The sequence below is a fragment of the Saccostrea echinata genome, unplaced genomic scaffold, assembly GCF_033153115.1.
Source record: "Saccostrea echinata isolate AGI-Se365-2 ecotype Australia unplaced genomic scaffold, CSIRO_AGI_Sech_v1 ptg000053l, whole genome shotgun sequence".
Classification (NCBI taxonomy): Eukaryota; Metazoa; Mollusca; class Bivalvia; order Ostreida; family Ostreidae; genus Saccostrea; species Saccostrea echinata.
In genome coordinates, this window is record NW_026889802.1 from 2,887,139 (window position 1) to 2,906,057 (window position 18,919).

Sequence of the window (18,919 nt, forward strand, 5' to 3'; positions counted from 1 at the left end):
AATTTGAAAAGTTTTCATGAAGACTGAATACACATATCTACTTTTAGGTGATCAAGTAATAACTAGAACTGTCCAAAAGGGACAAATACCCCCTGCTGGTTTTTTTAGAGAAGGTTCCAAATTACTAATATTTTATGGATCTAAGTGGTTATATTCACAATTTTCTTATAAACATTTAGAGTAAAAATATAATTGCTCATTACACTTTTTTAAATGAATGAAAGTAAGGTGCAACCTAATAAAATAGCAACACTAATACATTGTAATTACTTTGTTTTTTAATGCATTGAAAAAATAAATTGCAACTATCTTTCATCTTTGTGGGACATGACACTGAAATTGATTGTTGAAAAAAAAAACATACATTATACAAAATCAAATTAATCTTGATAACTTTATATCAAATTTATTTTAAAAATAAAAGGCTGGTCAGTACTTTGACAGACAATAAATAACAATTAAGAGAATTAGAGAACAGAAATCTTTAATTCTTTTGCCAAATTCCCAGGAGATATAGATAACACCTGCTTGATCAGAGATGCCCTAACAACTTCCCACACTGAACTCATTAATTAATCTTTAACTGGATGCATGTCCACTCATTACTCCCAAGGGACAAACGGATTTACACTATCTGCTGTGTAATGTAAAAACTGTTTTTAATACCTGGTGATGTTTTTTTTTTTAGTTTTAATGAGTAGTTTTAAGCTGTAGTTCACAATTTTGTACACTTCAGATGTTCTAGATTCTACGTCTCAAACCTTAGACATTTATAAACCCATAATGACTAAGTCAATAATAATGAAAAAAAAAATCTGTAAAATGCAGAAAAATTATCAAATAATGTTGAAAATACCAGGTGTACATCTTCATATGGTAAATAATGAGTATACAAATTTTCATACAAATCTATGCAATAGACTCTGAGAACAGGTCCGGACAAAACCACACAATAAAAATGAAAAAAAACACCTGTAAAATGCAGAAAAATTACCCAATCATGATGAAAAAACCAGGTGCACACCTTCATATGGTGAATAATAAGTGTACAAATTTTCAGACAAATCCTTGCAACAGTGTCCGAGAAACGGCCTGGACAAAATCTCGTCTACAGACAGACGGACAGACAGACGGACATGGTGATTCCAATATATCCCCCCTAAACTTCGTTTGCAGGGGGTATAATAATATAGATGGAACAAATAAGTAACATTTCAAGCTAATTCAGAGACTTTCTGTCTCCTGCTTAAGAAAAAAAAGGTGGAAGATCTGAAAAATGCAAATGGAGAAAGAAAAGAAAAAGTAAATGTGAAGGAATTTTATGTTTTCAATATCATATTAAATATTATGTATACTCTGTTTAGTACATGTTCTGTTTATCCCTTATGAAAGCCCATATGAAAAGGTGGGGTAAAATAGGGGATTTCCAATTATAAGCAAGCACAAAGTTGAATGCCACTTGTGAAGTGAGCTTTCACTCATCTGCACATCTATTCAGTGGAAGTATCTCAGACTTGATGTATTTTATCACCATTGTCTGAAAACTTCAGCAGAAACCTCCCACATTTATGGACGTCATTAAAAAGCGAAGAAAACAAAAGCAATTCCCAATATTATAAAAACTTAACATTGGTAATCAAAGATTTTCTTTATCTACCTGGTATTATAAGTCTCACACCAAATGAATGTTCAAAAAGTTTTCACTATATGTAACATTCATGACATTTGGTCTTTGTATGACTTATGGTTACTTTAGAATGGACTCTCTTCAAAATCTTAAAACTGTTCAGTCATCCAGAAAATGTAAATCATGTGCAGTACGTATCTAAAGCATGCTTTGTTGTGTACATACCTAGATGCATCATCCATGCAAGTCTCATCAAGGTAGGGCTTATAGTTACTTGAGAGTGGATTTACTTGTAAAACTTAAGCCAGGACAGTGAGGACACAGATGATGGGGAGTACTTAGTCATGAGATGTAAGTGCAGGCTACAAAATTTACCAAGAAATTGTGATGTTTTTGTCTGCAACACACAAAAAGAAAGGTGCATCTATTGCTTAAGATGTGTTGCTGCCTGATTTTAGTCAGGATTTGTTTGATAAATGAAACATGAAGTAACCCCCCCCCCCCCTTTTTCCATAATGCAGCAGGAAGGGTGAAAATGTGAAGACCAGACTAGAATTCAAACCCAGGACCCCTTAATCACTGCTCTGCAAACGAATGTCAGACACCTTGGCCCAACGACACCTCGGCCCATTGATACCTTGGCTCAAACAGGTCGGCCCAAGATTTAAGACACCTCGGCCCAAGCAAAATTTCATTACGAAATATATTTCCAATTTGCGACTTAAATATAATATTGATTGAAAACATTAATCGAATATGCAATCAATTTTTTTTAAGATTATAAAAAAACCTTCCATGCGCATTTTGACCATATTCAAGGAATGAGAAGACGTATAATTAACATGATTAAGGTGCTAATTGGTAAACAAACAAAATGCCGCGGCGCATCCTTTGGAGTCTCATGTGTGTGTCATACTGGTGACAATGAGGGGTTAATTACGAGCAGACTTAATTGTGAGACAGTACATTTACATCCATTGAATATTTTCAATTTTATTTCCTAAGAAAACACTCACGAAAGTTAACATTTTATCAAACAGTTAACAGAACTTTTTAAATGTCCCTTGTACATTCATAAATTCATTTATGTCGCTAAACTATCTCGAGTCCATTTTCCCTACGTTTCCTCTTTAGATGTGTGCTTTTCAGTCAATGAAATATAAAATTTTAATTCAAGATTAATGGTTTCAACCATACTCTAGATGAAAAAAAAATCATAAAAGCTGCATCTGTTTATTCTCGCATTAACCTCCCAAGCAAACAAGCAAACAAGCAAACAAACAAAAAGAAATGTTTAAATGTAATCCATTTCTTTTCACTATTATTGACCTATCTCAAATGTGTTAAATCGTCAGAGAAACAATGCAAAATGATAAGATAACATAAAATTCTCATAATAGAAATATATAAAATCGTAAGAAAGAATTGCTAGTATGTTGAAATCTAGTATTACTTAGCATAATTTATAATATTAGGCATTTTCCACAAGAGAGAACTTATATGATTTTAGTTATATAGTTATAAAAAGAAATGAACCAATCATCTATCATAGACCCCCCTTTCCCAATTTGTTTTTCATTACGAAAATCCTTTAATCGTTAGCAAGAATAATCATACCTATAATAATATCATTTCAGACACTGGATTAATTCTTTCTATCACAAAATTTTGCTTGGGCTGAGGAGTCTATTATATGGGATGAGGTGTCAATTTTCTTGGGCCGAACTGTCAGGGCCGAGGTGTCAAACGTGACGGGCTGAGGTGTCGTTGGGCCAAGATGTCTGTCTACCCTGCAAACTTAGCTATCTGACCACTGGCAATTTAACCTACCTGATTGCCACATTCCTCCCTCTTTAAAGGTCTTCACCCTCTAAGACGCTAACCAAAGCTCTACCCTGGCAGGTCTTTCACCTGTCACTTCCAGGGCATGGGTCACAGCAACAAATTTAACAAGAAAGAGTGAAAAATGCAATGGACCAGGCTAGGATTCAAACCCAGGCCTGAATACTTCTAGTCAGTGATCGAACTTGCCTGACCGCCACACTCCACCCTTCTTAAAGATCTTTGTCCCTGAAGACACCAACATAGTTTCTTCTCTGCCTGGTCTTTTACTTGTCACTTCCAGGGCATGGTTATGACACCAAACGTAACAGACGAGGGAGAAAAATGTGATAGACCAGACCAGAATTCGAACCAGTCAGGTGCTCTATCAACTGAGCTATCTGGCCACCAGCAATCAAACTTGGCTGACGCCACAATTATACACAGCCTGAACATATTGTATACAACAATATTACACACACACCCATTCAACAAATTTCTACTATACATTTGAAATTCAAGCTGCAAATAAATATGCAGCTTAAAATCACGCCATCAAACATGAAACAGTAAGTCTAAACAACTAAATAAATAATACTTAATAACACTTTCGCAATTCCTTGCCATTCGACTGAAAAGTTCTCCCTACCTCAGTACCTGCATAAAAGGGTGAATATATTGAATGTGTCCAACTTGTACATGTTTCCATTCGATTTACTTCTATAATAGTTGTTTAATGGATAAAGAGATAAAACTTACCTAAGCTTACAAAAAATGAGATAAATTCGTTTATCTTATTATTATTATCATCATTTCATGATTACTATTATTACAACGGTTGAGTATGTAAGTTTTCCAAATAAAATATTCTATGTACGATTTAACATTCCCGAGTTTTGATAGATAAACTTAGATTGGTGAAAATGTTACATGGATTTTAATTGGATGTTTGGCATTGTATATAAGATCTCACTCCTCCTGTGCGCTCTCTCAGTTGTTGTTGACGTCGAAAGCACTGGGGTGGCGGGAAATTTTTTAAGGAAAATAACGTGAGTATATTTTTGTTTTGTTTTGTTTTATTATTTAGTAGAGATGTTGTTTATTTAGAATTCTTTCACTGACACGGACCTTCAGAGTTAGCTTTACAGTCACGGGTGAAAAGTGTGCAAGATCACTTGTTTCTCCTTCGATCAGTCGACACCACTTGAGAGTTGATTGTTTGATCCGTTTATAAACTGATTTCATAACCTACATTGCAGTAGGTTTATCTCCTGCCAGTGTTTACTTGTACTGAAAATATGGGAAAATAGCATGTGCATCACCTTACACATTACCTGACAAGTTATATAAGCCGCTTTATTATTGTTATTAAGTTATATAAGTTGCTTTTCGCAAAATTACTCTGAAAAGTGTAGAAATGAATGCCAAGTCTTATTATGTAATGCTTAAAATCCCTTATTTTGCCATGCACAACTTAATCAGAAGGTAAATAAAAGTCTGCAGTTTGGGTTGGATGTATTTTATAGCATTAATGTGAGGTACTTTTAACTAGTCATGCAGTTTTTTTGGTAAATATGCAAGGACAGATGTTATCAAAATGATTGAAAAGCAGAACTTAGTATCTAAAACTTGCATAACAGGTTGGAATCACTCTGCCAAATGGGATATAATTGCCTGTTTGCATTATATTATCAAAAATTAGATACAATTTGCAGTACAAAAAGGTGGAGAGAAAAAAATATTTGGCTAAAAATATTGTATATTTAAATAAATATACATTGAGTGCAACAACTTTTGGTGGATGAGATTGATCCTCAAGAAATTTTGGATCTTCTGTTTGTTCAATATCATAAAATTGTTTACCAAAAGTTTTTCTTTTTTTTGTACTGAAAATTTATATCCCAATTGAGACATTGTAACTTTAACAAGCTATTATATCCCATTTCAGAGAGTGGACCCAACTTGTATAAAGTATATGATTGTTTCAAGATATTGATGATTGCCTTAAACAATAAATTCATCTTTCCAAGTCAAGGGTTTCTGATCCACTTCGCTTCACATAAATCCTTGACTGAATAGACTGTTTAATGGGTTACAAATGCGCTCTCTGATTGGCCTCATACAAGTTTGCATGAGCCAATCAAAAAATTGATTTATGTAACCTGAAACTAAATCATAAACAGAAAAACACACCAGTGGTAGTCGCAACAAAAACATCTTTACCATTAAATAACTCAGTTAAAGGCTTGTCTCAGCTTTTTAGTTGAGTAATATTGAATTTATAACCGATTTACAATATTGTCTTGCATTCTCTGTTTAATTTGCTTACTCTGATTGGTCAATAGTAGAAGTCAATTAAGTTCAAAATGTTTAATCTCACCAGATGGGGCGATAGTAAACTCCATCAAACTTAGTCTTTTCCATCAAGGGTTTATGTGGAACTGAGTGAATCAGAAACCCTTGATTTGGGAAGATGCTATAAATTGAAAAAAAAAAAATATTGTAACAAGTGATGAGCTTATAAAAAAAATAAATTAAACCCCCCAACACCCCAAGAAGTTTATGGGGTGTGTGTAGGAATCACCTTGTTTGTCTGTCCAGGCTATGACTTTGTAATTGAGAATATTTGGTAAAATGATTTTTTTGACCAGAGGGTGTGTTTTTTAAACCAAGATCATTTTGGCAATTATAAGGTCACATTTAAAAAATTGCAAATAGGCACTTCAAAAAATAGTGACAGTGTATTGTTTTGTGAGCTTGCTATAGCTAACTTTAGTTTTAAGATGGATAATGAATTAGTGTATGTGTTGTTAATTTGTTATACAAAGGTAACCATGTCCAATCCTACAATGAATGGAGGTGGAGACCACACAGATCTCCAAGCAGACATTTCCATTGATGACCCTGAAATGTATAACTTGATAAAACAAGAAAAGGAGCGACAGATGAGAGGACTCGAACTCATTGCCTCAGAAAACTTTACGAGCAAGGCTGTTCTCCAGTGCTTAGGGTCCTGCCTTACAAACAAATATTCAGAGGGTCAACCAGGACAAAGGTAAATGAGATTTTTTAAAAGGTATTATGTATTATGCAAGAGGAGAATATTAAAGAATAAATAAATCTTAGCATAAACAACAGGTAATGTTTGTACCTAGATAATGACTGTGTAAACAATAACTTAACAAGGGTGTTGAAAATGTAATATCAACTGTAGGTATTATGGAGGGAATGAAATCATTGATCAAGTAGAGGTCCTATGCCAGAAACGAGCCCTGCAGGCCTTTGGGTTGTCCCCAGACAAGTGGGGAGTTAATGTTCAACCTCTCTCTGGGTCCCCTGCTAATTTTGCTGTCTACACAGGAGTTGTTGGGCCCCATGGTAGAATCATGGGTCTTCATCTTCCAGATGGTGGACATCTTAGTCATGGATTCATGACTCCTTCTAAGAAGATATCTGCCACATCAGTGTACTTTGAATCCTTCCCATACAGAGTTAATCCAGAAACAGGATTAATAGACTATGACCAGCTTCATGAAAATGCAAAGCTCTTCCTTCCTCATATGATCGTTGCAGGTTTGATTTGGATTTTTCTGTAAATTCATAGTTATTTGCACACCTATGCCAGTTATTTTAGATGAGTTTCTTTGGTCAGAATCATCTGTCATGTATCTGGCCTTGGTTTTTACTAACTTAAATTTTTGGGCCCATACATTACATTCATGTATTCATTAGTTAGAGAAGGAGCAAAGTTTTGAATATGGTTTAAAAATTCTAGAAAGGACATTACATGTATGAGTATGTAAACTTTTGTTTTCAGGAGTGAGCTGCTACTCTAGACATCTGGACTACAAACGATTTAGGGAGATAGCTGACGAGAATGGAGCCTATTTACTTGCCGATATGGCTCATGTTAGTGGTCTTGTTGCTGCCGGACTTACCCCCTGTCCATTTGAATATTGTGATATTGTGACCACAACAACACATAAAACCCTTAGGGGACCTAGATCAGGGATGATTTTCTACAGGAAAGGTACTAATAGTTTTATTTGCAGTATAATGAGGCCTGGTCTTTGGATTGATAAAGTCTGTCCTGCATGTATAATTTTATTTAAGTAAGGGTTAAGCCCTGCTGTGGTTGACATATTTTAAGCATAGGCTTTCAGCCTCAATGAAAGAAAGGTAATTTAAGACTAATCCAGGGTTCAAAATTAACTATATACAACTCGCAAAATGCGAGTTAGAATTCCCAAATTGCGAGTTAAAAATTAGGTAACTCGCAAAATCTTGCAAGTTGATTTTTTTTTGCGTTGAAACTGTAGCAAAATTATATAATATGACAGAACACAATGCTTTTGATTTAAATCAGTAATTTAAATAAAAGTCACACTGTAGTTGTATTTTGTGTATTGTACAGTAGTTACTTTTTCCTTAAGTTACATGTATTTAATTTATTTAAATTTAACTTTATATGAAAATTGCGAGTAGTCTTATAAAATTGCGAGTTCACTTTCTTGGTACTCGCAATTATTTGCGAGTTGTAATTTTAGGGAGTTTCTAACCCTGTAATCACAGCCAACAAAGATTTTATTTTATCAAATTGTGAATTCTGTAAAATTTGGCTGAACTGTGTTAATTTCCATTGTGAAATTCTTCAAAAAAACCTTAAAAATGATTTGGATGTTCTGAATTATATTCAGCACATTTTCTGAACATAGATCACTAGAGTTATAATATTGATGTTTTTTTAGGTGTTAGAAGAGTGAAGAATGGAAAAGAGGAAATGTATGACTTGGAGAAGAGAATTAATGAAGCTGTGTTCCCTGGACTCCAAGGAGGCCCACATAACCATCAGATTGCAGGTAGGGCTTGCACTAGCCACTAGGGCTGTATTGATATACTGTATAGGGGATTAATTTCACGGGTTGTAATTTTCACGTTTTTCTCTCCTCTGACACGATCGCGGTTTGTTGAATTCGCGGAATCGGTATATAATAAAAGTTAACTCCCTAATCTATATCCGTTTAATCAATAGCATAGCTAGAACGTCATTAACACGATTAATCAGCGTTATGTATTCTCTTCACTAACAACAGGGTAGGTTTATATAAAATATTTAGATTTAATAATTAATTGACGACTAATAAAACAAGAGAAGTTAAATTAAAAGTCCTTGACTATATACCTTGAATGACTTTCCTATATGTTGTTATGATGAGTGCATGTACACCCCAAGATCTTCTTTCCAAATTGATAATACGTCGCGGCGAAAAACCACTGGACGGTAAGAAATGTGTTAAGGAAATAATATCCTTCCACATCTTCAGCAAGTTCGATGGTTATTTGAATGATTTTTTAAAACCAAAATGTCGATAAAAACTAATACGCATGATAATGCAGGTAACAAATACACGTGGTAACATGATGGTTACGTACGGGTATTCAAAACCCATGACTCATGTGTTTGAATTGATGAAACATGTAGCGTTGGCTATTAAAAAAGCTTTTTAACAAATACAGGTTAGGCCAAATAAAAAAATATGTGTGGTTCCGGTTACATCTCCAAAAATATTAGGGTAGGTAGGTAGGGATTTTTTTTTTTTTTTTTTTTTTTTACAAAATGATTTTCTTTATCATGTTTATTTTTCTAAATAATACCAGTCTCACTGCTTTGCAAGTGGCATTTAGATGTGGCGTGATAATATACTAGTCAACATTGGTAGGGAACACCTACTTGTTAGCTTGCTTTTTAACACTATCAAAAACTTGCACTATGTGTTGAAATGATGTTTTGCAAGGAGGCCGCCATTGCTGAAACTAAAACTAATACCTGAGCCGATGATGGAAATCGGGGAAAATTCTAGAAAAAATATGAAAATTGCTGAAAAAAAGTTTAGGGTCGGGGGTATAAAATAGGGACGGTCGGGTAACCGGAACCACGCATATTTTTTTATGTGGCCTTATTATCTGCTGTTCTAAATTAAAGTAAAGCCTGATAATTAAAATAATTGAATGACAAGTACTACTCGTAATTACTGAAATGACCATGTACTGCACGTACATATACCTATCGTAGTCTATTCTCAAATTTCCAAATACATGTATAACATGGAGTTTATTAAAAACTTATTCACTGTTTCTTGAATTCACGGATTTATTAACTCTTTCACCCCTATATACATTTCTATGTAAAATACCACTGAACACTGAATATCTGGAAAAAGTTGTGAAATAATAACGAAAAATATTTAAATATCAATATCTTTTTCCTTTTTAGAGTAAGATATATAAAACTATATATATTTATACAGGGAAAATACTATATTTTAATGTTTTGGGGGTTTTCACTTTGAAAAGTAATTTTTTTACCTGTATTTCACAGGTGAGAAACAGGTAAATTTGTAATTTTCTTTAATTTTGAATAATAATTATTATTTTATTCACTTCTTTAATAATCATGTGTAAAACAGAGTACAGAAATCAATTTTAACAACAGGGGCAGAAAGTTTGTATGTAAACAGGTGTAAATTACAAGTTAGTGACCACAGGTAAACCTGGTACACCTCAATGTAGCTATACTCAAGCTACATAAGATTGTCATGAATGTTTAAATTCCACTCCTAAAAAAATCTACAAAATGACCTGATTTTGTCATTAACTTACCATTTTAATTATTTTAAGAAGGCAGATGCATATATTTAAGACTAGAATGAATTTAGATGCATTACAATTAAATTGATTTACCTGTATTTCCCAGGTGAAAACCAAATACCTTTATTTGATTGAATTTTATTGTCCGTAGTTTCATGAAAGAAAATATTGGACTCCAAAATGAAATAAACAAAAGTCAATTATAATGATCTGATTTGAAAACAAATGAAATGTCAGTCTTGTCAGAATACCTGCTTACAACTAATTACAGGTGAGTATACAGTCAAACAATTGATAATCATGGTAATGTACCTTTTGTACAATTTGATATTGTACACTAGCTGCTAAATCTTATTCAGTATAAAATATAGCTGCAAAAGAGACATAAACATAGATGATACAAGTTTTTATTCATAATACATCAACACAACAAGGTATTCAATTTCATTCATAACATATAACAAAATAAATAAATAAATAAAAATAAATAGATAAATATAAATAAATAAATTTAGCTAAAACTGGGTAATTTTTCAATTCAATAAACTTGTCAATCAATCCAAGTCCATTCAACATACATTTAATAACACACTTTTGAATGATACTCTTTGAAACACATGTTTTTAGTGTTGCAGCAAAGATATTTTTCACATTTAATTGTGGTTTTACACCTTTTGAATGGATTTTCAGCATAGGAGACACCTGGATTTCTTTCCTTGAATTTCACATGCCTTTCATTGCACACAACACACACATGATCTTTCCCTTCTCCAACAGCAGGTAAGTGATTTAGACCATCCAGTCTAAGAAGTTGATTCGATGTTGCAGATCGTGACCTTCCAGCCCTTTTGCGAATGCGTCGTTGGCCAATAAGTTCATGTGCAAGATCCAATTTGAACTTTAAAAGGTCACGCTTCCTTTTCCCAGGGCGATCATGTTCAATGATGCTTCCCTCAAGGACATAAGCATTGTATATTGAAAGTTCAAGGAGTTTCCTTTCAATTTTCCTATACCAACGCATAGTTTTTTTTTATTTGTTCAACTTTGTCACTTGATCATTGCGATCCACCGCGCCCATGTATTTAGAATATGCTGCTCCTGATGGTATGTCTGGGAACTTGGTTGTACTTCCATCTTTATTGTGCCGCTTCACGGTCAAGTTTTCCTTTTCTGGTATATGACACGTAGACAAAAAGTACACCATTTTCTTATCCTTCCAACACGTAGCAATCATGTCATCACACTGTCTCCAATCGTAATAGCCTCTAGGAAGTTTTCGAGCTTCTGATTTTGATTTTACAAGATCCTGTGGAAACCCACGACGATTCGGTCTGACAGTTCCACACAGACAGGTACCAATTGTTGTCAGGTAGTGCGCTAATGTAGGACTAGTGTAAAAATTGTCAGTAAAGACGCAGTGTCCTTTGTTTTCTAACCCTCGAAGCAAGTCAATCACAACATGGGCACTGAGACCAAATGTACGATTAATTTCAGTTCCGTACTTTCCAACATATACATCAAAATTCCAATAGTACGCACTAGTGGCATCTGCAAGCATCCAGAATTTAATTCCAAATTTACATGGTTTATCTTTCATGTACTGTTTAAAAGACAACCTTCCTTTAAAGGGTACCATAGATTCATCAACACTAATTTCTTCATGGGGAATGTATTCAGATTTGAAAGAATTGCGTATTTTATCGAGCATGTATCTTACTTTGGATAGCTTGTCGTTTCGGTGTCCCAAACCATCTACTTCATTTATAGAGAAATTCAAATACCTTCTGATTTGCATAAACCGGTCTCTGCTAATGACATCTGATATTCTAGTTCCCAACATAAAGTACTTTTCATCCTCCTTCCAATAGAGGTCATCTCTGTCCAGCTTGATAATATCCATCATGATCAACACTCCATAAAACACTTTGATTTCATCTATAGTCACATCATGCCACACACCTTTGTTGTTATTAGCATCTTCTCTTCTCTTTTTATTGGCATTTCTGTTCGTACTGTCCACAATATGATTAAAAATTTCGTCCGAATAGAAAATTTGAAAGTAATTGAGCACAGATGCTGAACTATCTAACACACGAACAGGTCCTGGCTTCTCTGAATAAGGAAGTCGACATCTTACCGAAAATTCGTCAGTCCAAACAAAATTTCCCGGTGCTGTGTAGCCATTGTACAGCTCATTTTCCTCTTCATCTGAAGAATTACGATCTTCAATCATTCGTTCTATCTGATCTCTTTCACTTTCGTTTAAATTTACCAAATCAAATGCCCCCAAGTCATCGAAATATTCAGCATCAGACCACTCGTCCGAATCGCTCTCAATGTCCAACATTTTGAAATCGACTTCATAGAAAAAAAATGTAAAACCGCCGCAATTTACATCATCCACAATTATCAAATATCAATCTGGCATCCATTTTTTTTGTTTACATAGCTACTTTCAATTTATAAGCCGCATATTCGTATTTTGCTTTCAGTTATATGAAATATTTGGCGGTAAAATTCAAAATGTCTAAATACCCGCTACAGCGGGCTGTCGGGGAGAAAGGAGTTTTACTGACTGACCGCTGAAGCGGGCTATCGGGGTGAAAGGGTTAACACCGTGAATATAGCGAATATTAACACCGCGAGTTATTTTCCCCCTATACAGTACATGTATATCATTTGTATCAATTTTCAAGAGTGTTTCTTATCAAACTTTAATTTCCAATACAGGTAAGACTAGGACAGTTTCTCTCTAAATTCTGTGTAAAAGTAGGGAATTTCAATCACTGAATACCTTTATAAATGTTGAAGATTTTGATTTGAATTCTATTTTAATGAGTTTTGACAAGAAATACAAAACATATTAAGTTCAGAAAACATGTAGGACTCTACGTTAACTTTTTTCCTACTTGTCCATTCGGACAAGTAACCAAGACATTTACTTGTCTGAACTTCAACTTCACTTGTCCGAAATTTGTTCAATAAAGATATATAATACAGTCAACTTGAAAACTTGAAGTCCATTACACATGACATGTGCTTGATTGATTCGTGATGTTATTAATAAACAACGAACACATAAAACGAAATTTTATCTAGACTTTCTGTACTGACAACAACATAAATGTTCACACGTGAACCTGAATCTAAACTTAATAAGTTCATAAGTTCCATGCCTTTTCAGTAGTATGCAATTAGTGGACTTCGATCCCGATCAAATGTGAACTCAATTAATAGCGATCTCTATCAGGATAGAAGTTCGGTTTTTATGTACAGATTCAGTCTGGAAACTACCAATTAACTTTCAACTCAACAGTCGTTCTTTTGATTATTTAAAGACTCCTTTACATTAAAATGCACTTGTCCTATTGGACAAGTGCCCAGCAATCTTCACTTGTCCGTAACTTTTTTTCACTGGTACCGGACAAGCATTATTGTCAAGCCCTGACATGGTCCTCAAAAATATATAACTTTTCCCAAGAATTTGTGATTGCCACTTTAAGAAGTTTCCTCACAAAAAATTGAGGTACATTACCAGGCATTTGTGCAAGATATTGGAGGATGGCATTTGCTATATAATCCTGTACTGGAAATCACTTAACTGCTGGTTTCAGGATTTTTAGTTAATATGTTTTTCAGATATTTTGGAAATGGTTTTGAAATCAAAAGATAATGATAATTCTGAAGATTTTTGATATATTATGAAGGAATGCAAAGACAGATATTCAAGGAACGTGTCGTCAGACTTTAAAGTACTGTAAAGGGCTAGGTTCACAATATGCATAAAATGGTCCTGTCCATATACCAATTAATTGACCAAGTCTGCATGTCCCATTTCAAACATCAATATAAAGCAGAGACTCAGTATTTTCATTTCCTATAAAAAGTTTCCACTAAGAGTCCAGGTAGTAAAATTCAGGCTCAATGCAGTGTTCTTGAATTTTGCAGAAATCAGGTGTATTTGATTACCTACAGCAAAAGATTAAAATAAGAGCCCACCACTTAATCCAAAAAATAATTATGCTTGATAAACCAGGAACAGTTCTATCATTTATTCATTAAATAACTGCACATTTTGAGGTTGGTTGCTATGCAAATTAAAACAATTAGATTGCTTGTAGGGGATCCAGCTCTTGAAACTATCATATTGCTGGAAGGCATCTGAAGAAGAATTTTATCGTGGTTCTTTTTTTATAATTGAAGATAACTCACTTGTAAAATTTTGCTAATCCTACTACATTTCAGGTGTAGCTGTGGCATTACAACAAGCAATGAGACCAGAATTCAAAGCATACCAACAACAGGTCATCAATAATGCACAGGCTATGTGTAAAGCATTTATTTCTAAGGGATACACTGTCGTATCAGGTATGTTAATAAAAGCTGAAGTATCATTAAGATCAAACTTTCATCATATACAATTATTGATGTTTGATGAAGTTTACTCGTGTCTATACAGACCTGGTCATGTATTGGTTGACTGAGGCTGAACCAATACCTGATCAGGTCCTTAAAGTCACAGAAAGACCAAATTCAAATGTGAAAAGTTAAATTTTATTAAATGGTAAAAAAAATTTTACAATATATTTCTCACTAAAGTAAAGTTATAGTCTCCATCAAAAATAATCATTTGAAATATAATACATTGTGTAGCAACATATCAAAATTATTTTTCAATAGTGTAAATAGGTGGAAAATACATCAGCAAGAGGTTATAGACTTTGATACAAACCTCTGCATTATTTATCTTTACATGTGCTTTAAAGTATACAAATTGATTGGTTGATAAAATGTGTAAGCAATCTATAATTGACGAATAGTGAAAACCTGAATAAACCTCCTGAGACTTCCTTTTAAGGTGAACACACACTGAGGTACACCTCAGGAAAGAGATCTATCGGAGAGCTTCAAAATTACTTATCATTTAAGGTCTTGATACTCTGACAAGAGAGATAACTTTTAATGCAATAAATATATAATTCCCTTATGAAATGTCACATCTAAATGTCTTTTTTTGACCAATTTTGTCCCACAAGCTATGCTAAAAGTGTTTGCATTTTACTGATGCATTTTCTTATGGAAAATTTTAAGTGTTCAAGCAGCATGTAAAATGAGTGAATAGAGGGATTATAAACCTGTGGCATATTAAACATAGATGACCATCAGTTTAAGATGTAACTTTAAAGTGTTTGTCTTGTAATTAGGTGGGACAGACAATCACTTAATCCTGATTGATCTGAGGCCAAATGGTATGGATGGAGCCAGAGCTGAGAGAGTTTTAGAGTCTGTTAGCATTGCTTTGAACAAGAACACCTGTCCAGGGGATAAGAGTGCACTCAAACCAAGTGGACTCAGAATAGGAGCACCTGCTCTTACATCCAGAAACTTCAAAGAAAAAGACTTTGAACAAGTAGTAGAATTTATACACAAAGGTAGGTTCAAAAGACTTTGAGGGTATTTTTGCCTATTTCAGAAGTTAGTGCATTTCTGATTTGCACATTAAGAAAATGACCTAATAATGGTTGGATGTCTACAACTTTCTAATATTCTACATTGGAGTTGCTTTTTCATAAGAAAGTCTGATTTGTGATAACAAAAATGGTCAATCCTGACTCTATTTTAAATAAAAGGTTGTTGAAAATAAGAATGTTTTGGGGTCGTGCTTCAGTGAATCATGTAGGAAAACATGTATAGCAGGATTTATCTATTCCACCGTTGCAGAATGCCAATTTTTTATTATTATTTTTTTTTTAGAAGGGGAATGAAATTAATATAATCATAGGAATTGGGCTTTGATAATGGTAACATAATGAAGAATTCTTTTAATGGAATTGGGAAAAGGTGGGAGATAAAAAAAAAAAACTTCATTGTTACAACACAGTGGATCTAAGCCTCTTTTCAACCGGAGAGCTTTCCTTTTTGAAACATTTCTTGTTGCAAGGAGAAAAAAAAGAGAAAAAATTGCAGATGATCATAAATGTATTCTTTAAAAATTTGAGAAAGTAATGTGCAGAAATTAGGCACGTGTGCTTAAATTGTCACAGATATGTGCTTTTCTAAATGTAAAATTTAAGTAAATGATTGATCCACTAAATACCTCATTTAGCTCCAAGATTTGAATTCTCTAAATTGAGACATGAACAGGAATGCATGAATTATGTAAAATAGGTTAGTTTGAGAGTGAAACAAATATATTGATTGTGAAGATATATCATTCTAATACAGTCAAACCTGTATTAAGAGACCTTCCAACGGAGAAAGGAAAAAAGGTTGCATATGACAGGTGGTCTCTTAATACAGGTCGCTTATTTTCAGCAGTGTTCAAATATATAATGCTGAAAATATTACACGTGTATGTGGAATGTATTTTATAGGTACTGCTCAACTCTAAATGCTTTTATATTATAGGTACAATTTTCCTGTTCAGTAATAAAATTTGCTTGATCTGCACATGAGTAATTTGATTATTGGGAAATATTGTGAACATCTGAAAATATTAAATGTTTTAATACAGTATAGAAAAGCTGCAAAGATTTTTTCTAATAATATTTTTTTTTTGTTTTACATGATAACCTATATATATAACTTTGTATGTTTTGCAAATTACTAAGAATTAAAACTGTGTCATGATTTTTGTTATGCACTTGGTAACAAATTAAATTATATTTATGACTAAAAATTTATTGAACCTAATTATTTTTTTTTTCACTACTGAACTACCGCGTCTAATTGCCTGTTTGTCACCTACTTCAATCACTTCAATTATCACCTGGTATGGGTGCTAGCTAGCGTGTGTTTACTCACCCCGTTGGTGACACAATTCACTTAAATAAACATCGAGGATTTAGTTACTTGTTAATTAAAAGTTAAAAAGGCAGGTTTTATAGCTGAATATCCATTTGGCCCCTATAACACGAAATGATATCGGGATCGACCTCGAACATCTATTTTCAAAATGGCACTCAATCATTGGAGAGAAAAGAATGTTTATGTATTAGATTTTAATGTTTATTCAATAAATATCAAAACGTAAGTAAAAATATTTATTTTGAAATGTTTTTTTATTCCTAAAACTCGCATTATATAATTATTAAATGAAATAAATGCGTGTCTAGATGTTTGGAACCAAAAAACGTAGCATGCTCGACCGAAATCGAAAGTAGGAATCGGAAATTATATAGTCGTTAAATCCAGGTAAAATTGCCTGAAATTACAAAAAATGGTCAGAAAAATCATGGTCGCTGGTCGCGTTAGACAGGTGGTCGTTTAATACAGATATAATATATGGGGAAAAGCGTTGGGAGGAATTCTTACGGTCACATATGACAGTGAGTCGCTTAATACAGTGGGTCGCTATGGCAGTTTTAACTGTACTATAATTCACTTATTTCTTTTTTTTAGCCAGACAAGAAATAGGATTTTAAGCAAGACAAAAAAAAAGTTGCTTCCTGTTAATCTGAATGTAGTATTATCCAAACAACCTGCTAAATGATGCAAAATGAAAGTTCTTGCAAAAACAAAATATGATTTACAGTATGAATATCTGATCAGTATGATGTAATTTCAGGTCTAGAAATAACGAAAGAGGCAATGCAGGGGTGTGGTCCACTACTAAAGGATTTCAAAGCCAAACTAGTCGAAGATCAAGTGATAAAAGACAAGATTGCCAATCTACGCAAGGAAGTGGAAAATTTTGCTCTCCAATTTCCCATGCCTGGAATTGACAACTGGTGAATATTATTGCTCCAAGAGAGACTGGAATTTTATTTTTAATCCAGAGATTATTGAATCTTAAACTGTGGGACGTAATACTTTTACAGGAGAAAATTTAGTGAATGGACTTTTGAACCCATGACAGGCAAAGAGGGAAATATTTGCTTGTAAAAGTTGGAGACATTTTCTGTACATTCAAATATTTATGCATCATTCTGTTTAGGATATTTACTGTTCTGCTTTGCATCATGTGATTGATTATGCACTACCAGGACTCATAATTGTTGTATAATAAATTTAAGTAAATCTTTTTTTTTTTTTTTTTGATTGCATATTTAAAGAATGAGTGGACTCAACATGGGTCTTTTTTGCGATTCCACTACCAAGCTGTAAACAAAGTGAATCCAAAATATTTTACAAGCAATAGCAAGATCTACATAATTAGGGCCCCGCAAGGATTTGCGGGTGCCCTATAGTAATCACTCTGTCTGTCTGTCCGTCTGTCATTCTTCCGTCCACAAATTTTCTGTTTTTTTTCCAATAACTTTTTTTGTAGTTGACCAATTAAGTTCAAATTTGGTATGTTGGTTCAAGAAGCAGTAGACATATTTTGATGCTAAGTTTGGTTCTCTGTGTCATCTGGTTTGGAGCTGGGGTGGTGGGGTAGATTCCTTAACTTTACATAAGAGTGAATGGGCAAAGAGAGATAACTGCTGAGATTGTTCCTATTGTAAACTGTGAAAGCTGCAACTAGTCCCATGGGATTAATTAACTTTCCTCTTGAAGAAAATCCAAAGCATTATCTGTTTCTGTCAAATTGAGAATTAATTAACACCTTTGTCTGCAAATGAAGTTTGTTTTGGAGTTAAGGTTAATTATGTTCCCCAAACGAAGTTTGGGAACATATTGTTTTTACTCTGTTTCTTATTAAGTCTTCCGTTCACAACGGAAGACTTATAGTGTTTGTATTGTTTCTTTTTATTAAGTCTTCCGTTCACAACGGAAGACTTATAGTGATTGTATTGTTTCTTTTTATTAAGTCTTCCGTTCACAACGGAAGACTTATAGTGATTGTATTGTTTCTTTTTATTATTAAGGTCTTCCGTTTCA

The 18,919-nt window shown here is 33.6% G+C and overlaps 1 protein-coding gene across 1 annotated transcript; it reads left to right on the forward strand.

The window, feature by feature from the left end:
• Nucleotides 1-4,454: 4,454 nt before the first annotated feature.
• LOC133204383 (serine hydroxymethyltransferase-like) lies at nucleotides 4,455-17,895 on the forward strand. The gene is made up of 8 exons (XM_061340102.1): nucleotides 4,455-4,497; nucleotides 6,277-6,503; nucleotides 6,663-7,021; nucleotides 7,266-7,478; nucleotides 8,197-8,307; nucleotides 14,342-14,464; nucleotides 15,301-15,528; nucleotides 17,664-17,895. The coding sequence occupies exons 2-8, from the start codon at nucleotides 6,283-6,285 to the stop codon at nucleotides 17,828-17,830; spliced, it is 1,422 nt and encodes a 473-aa protein (XP_061196086.1). The 5' UTR covers nucleotides 4,455-4,497; nucleotides 6,277-6,282; the 3' UTR covers nucleotides 17,831-17,895.
• Nucleotides 17,896-18,919: the final 1,024 nt, after the last annotated feature.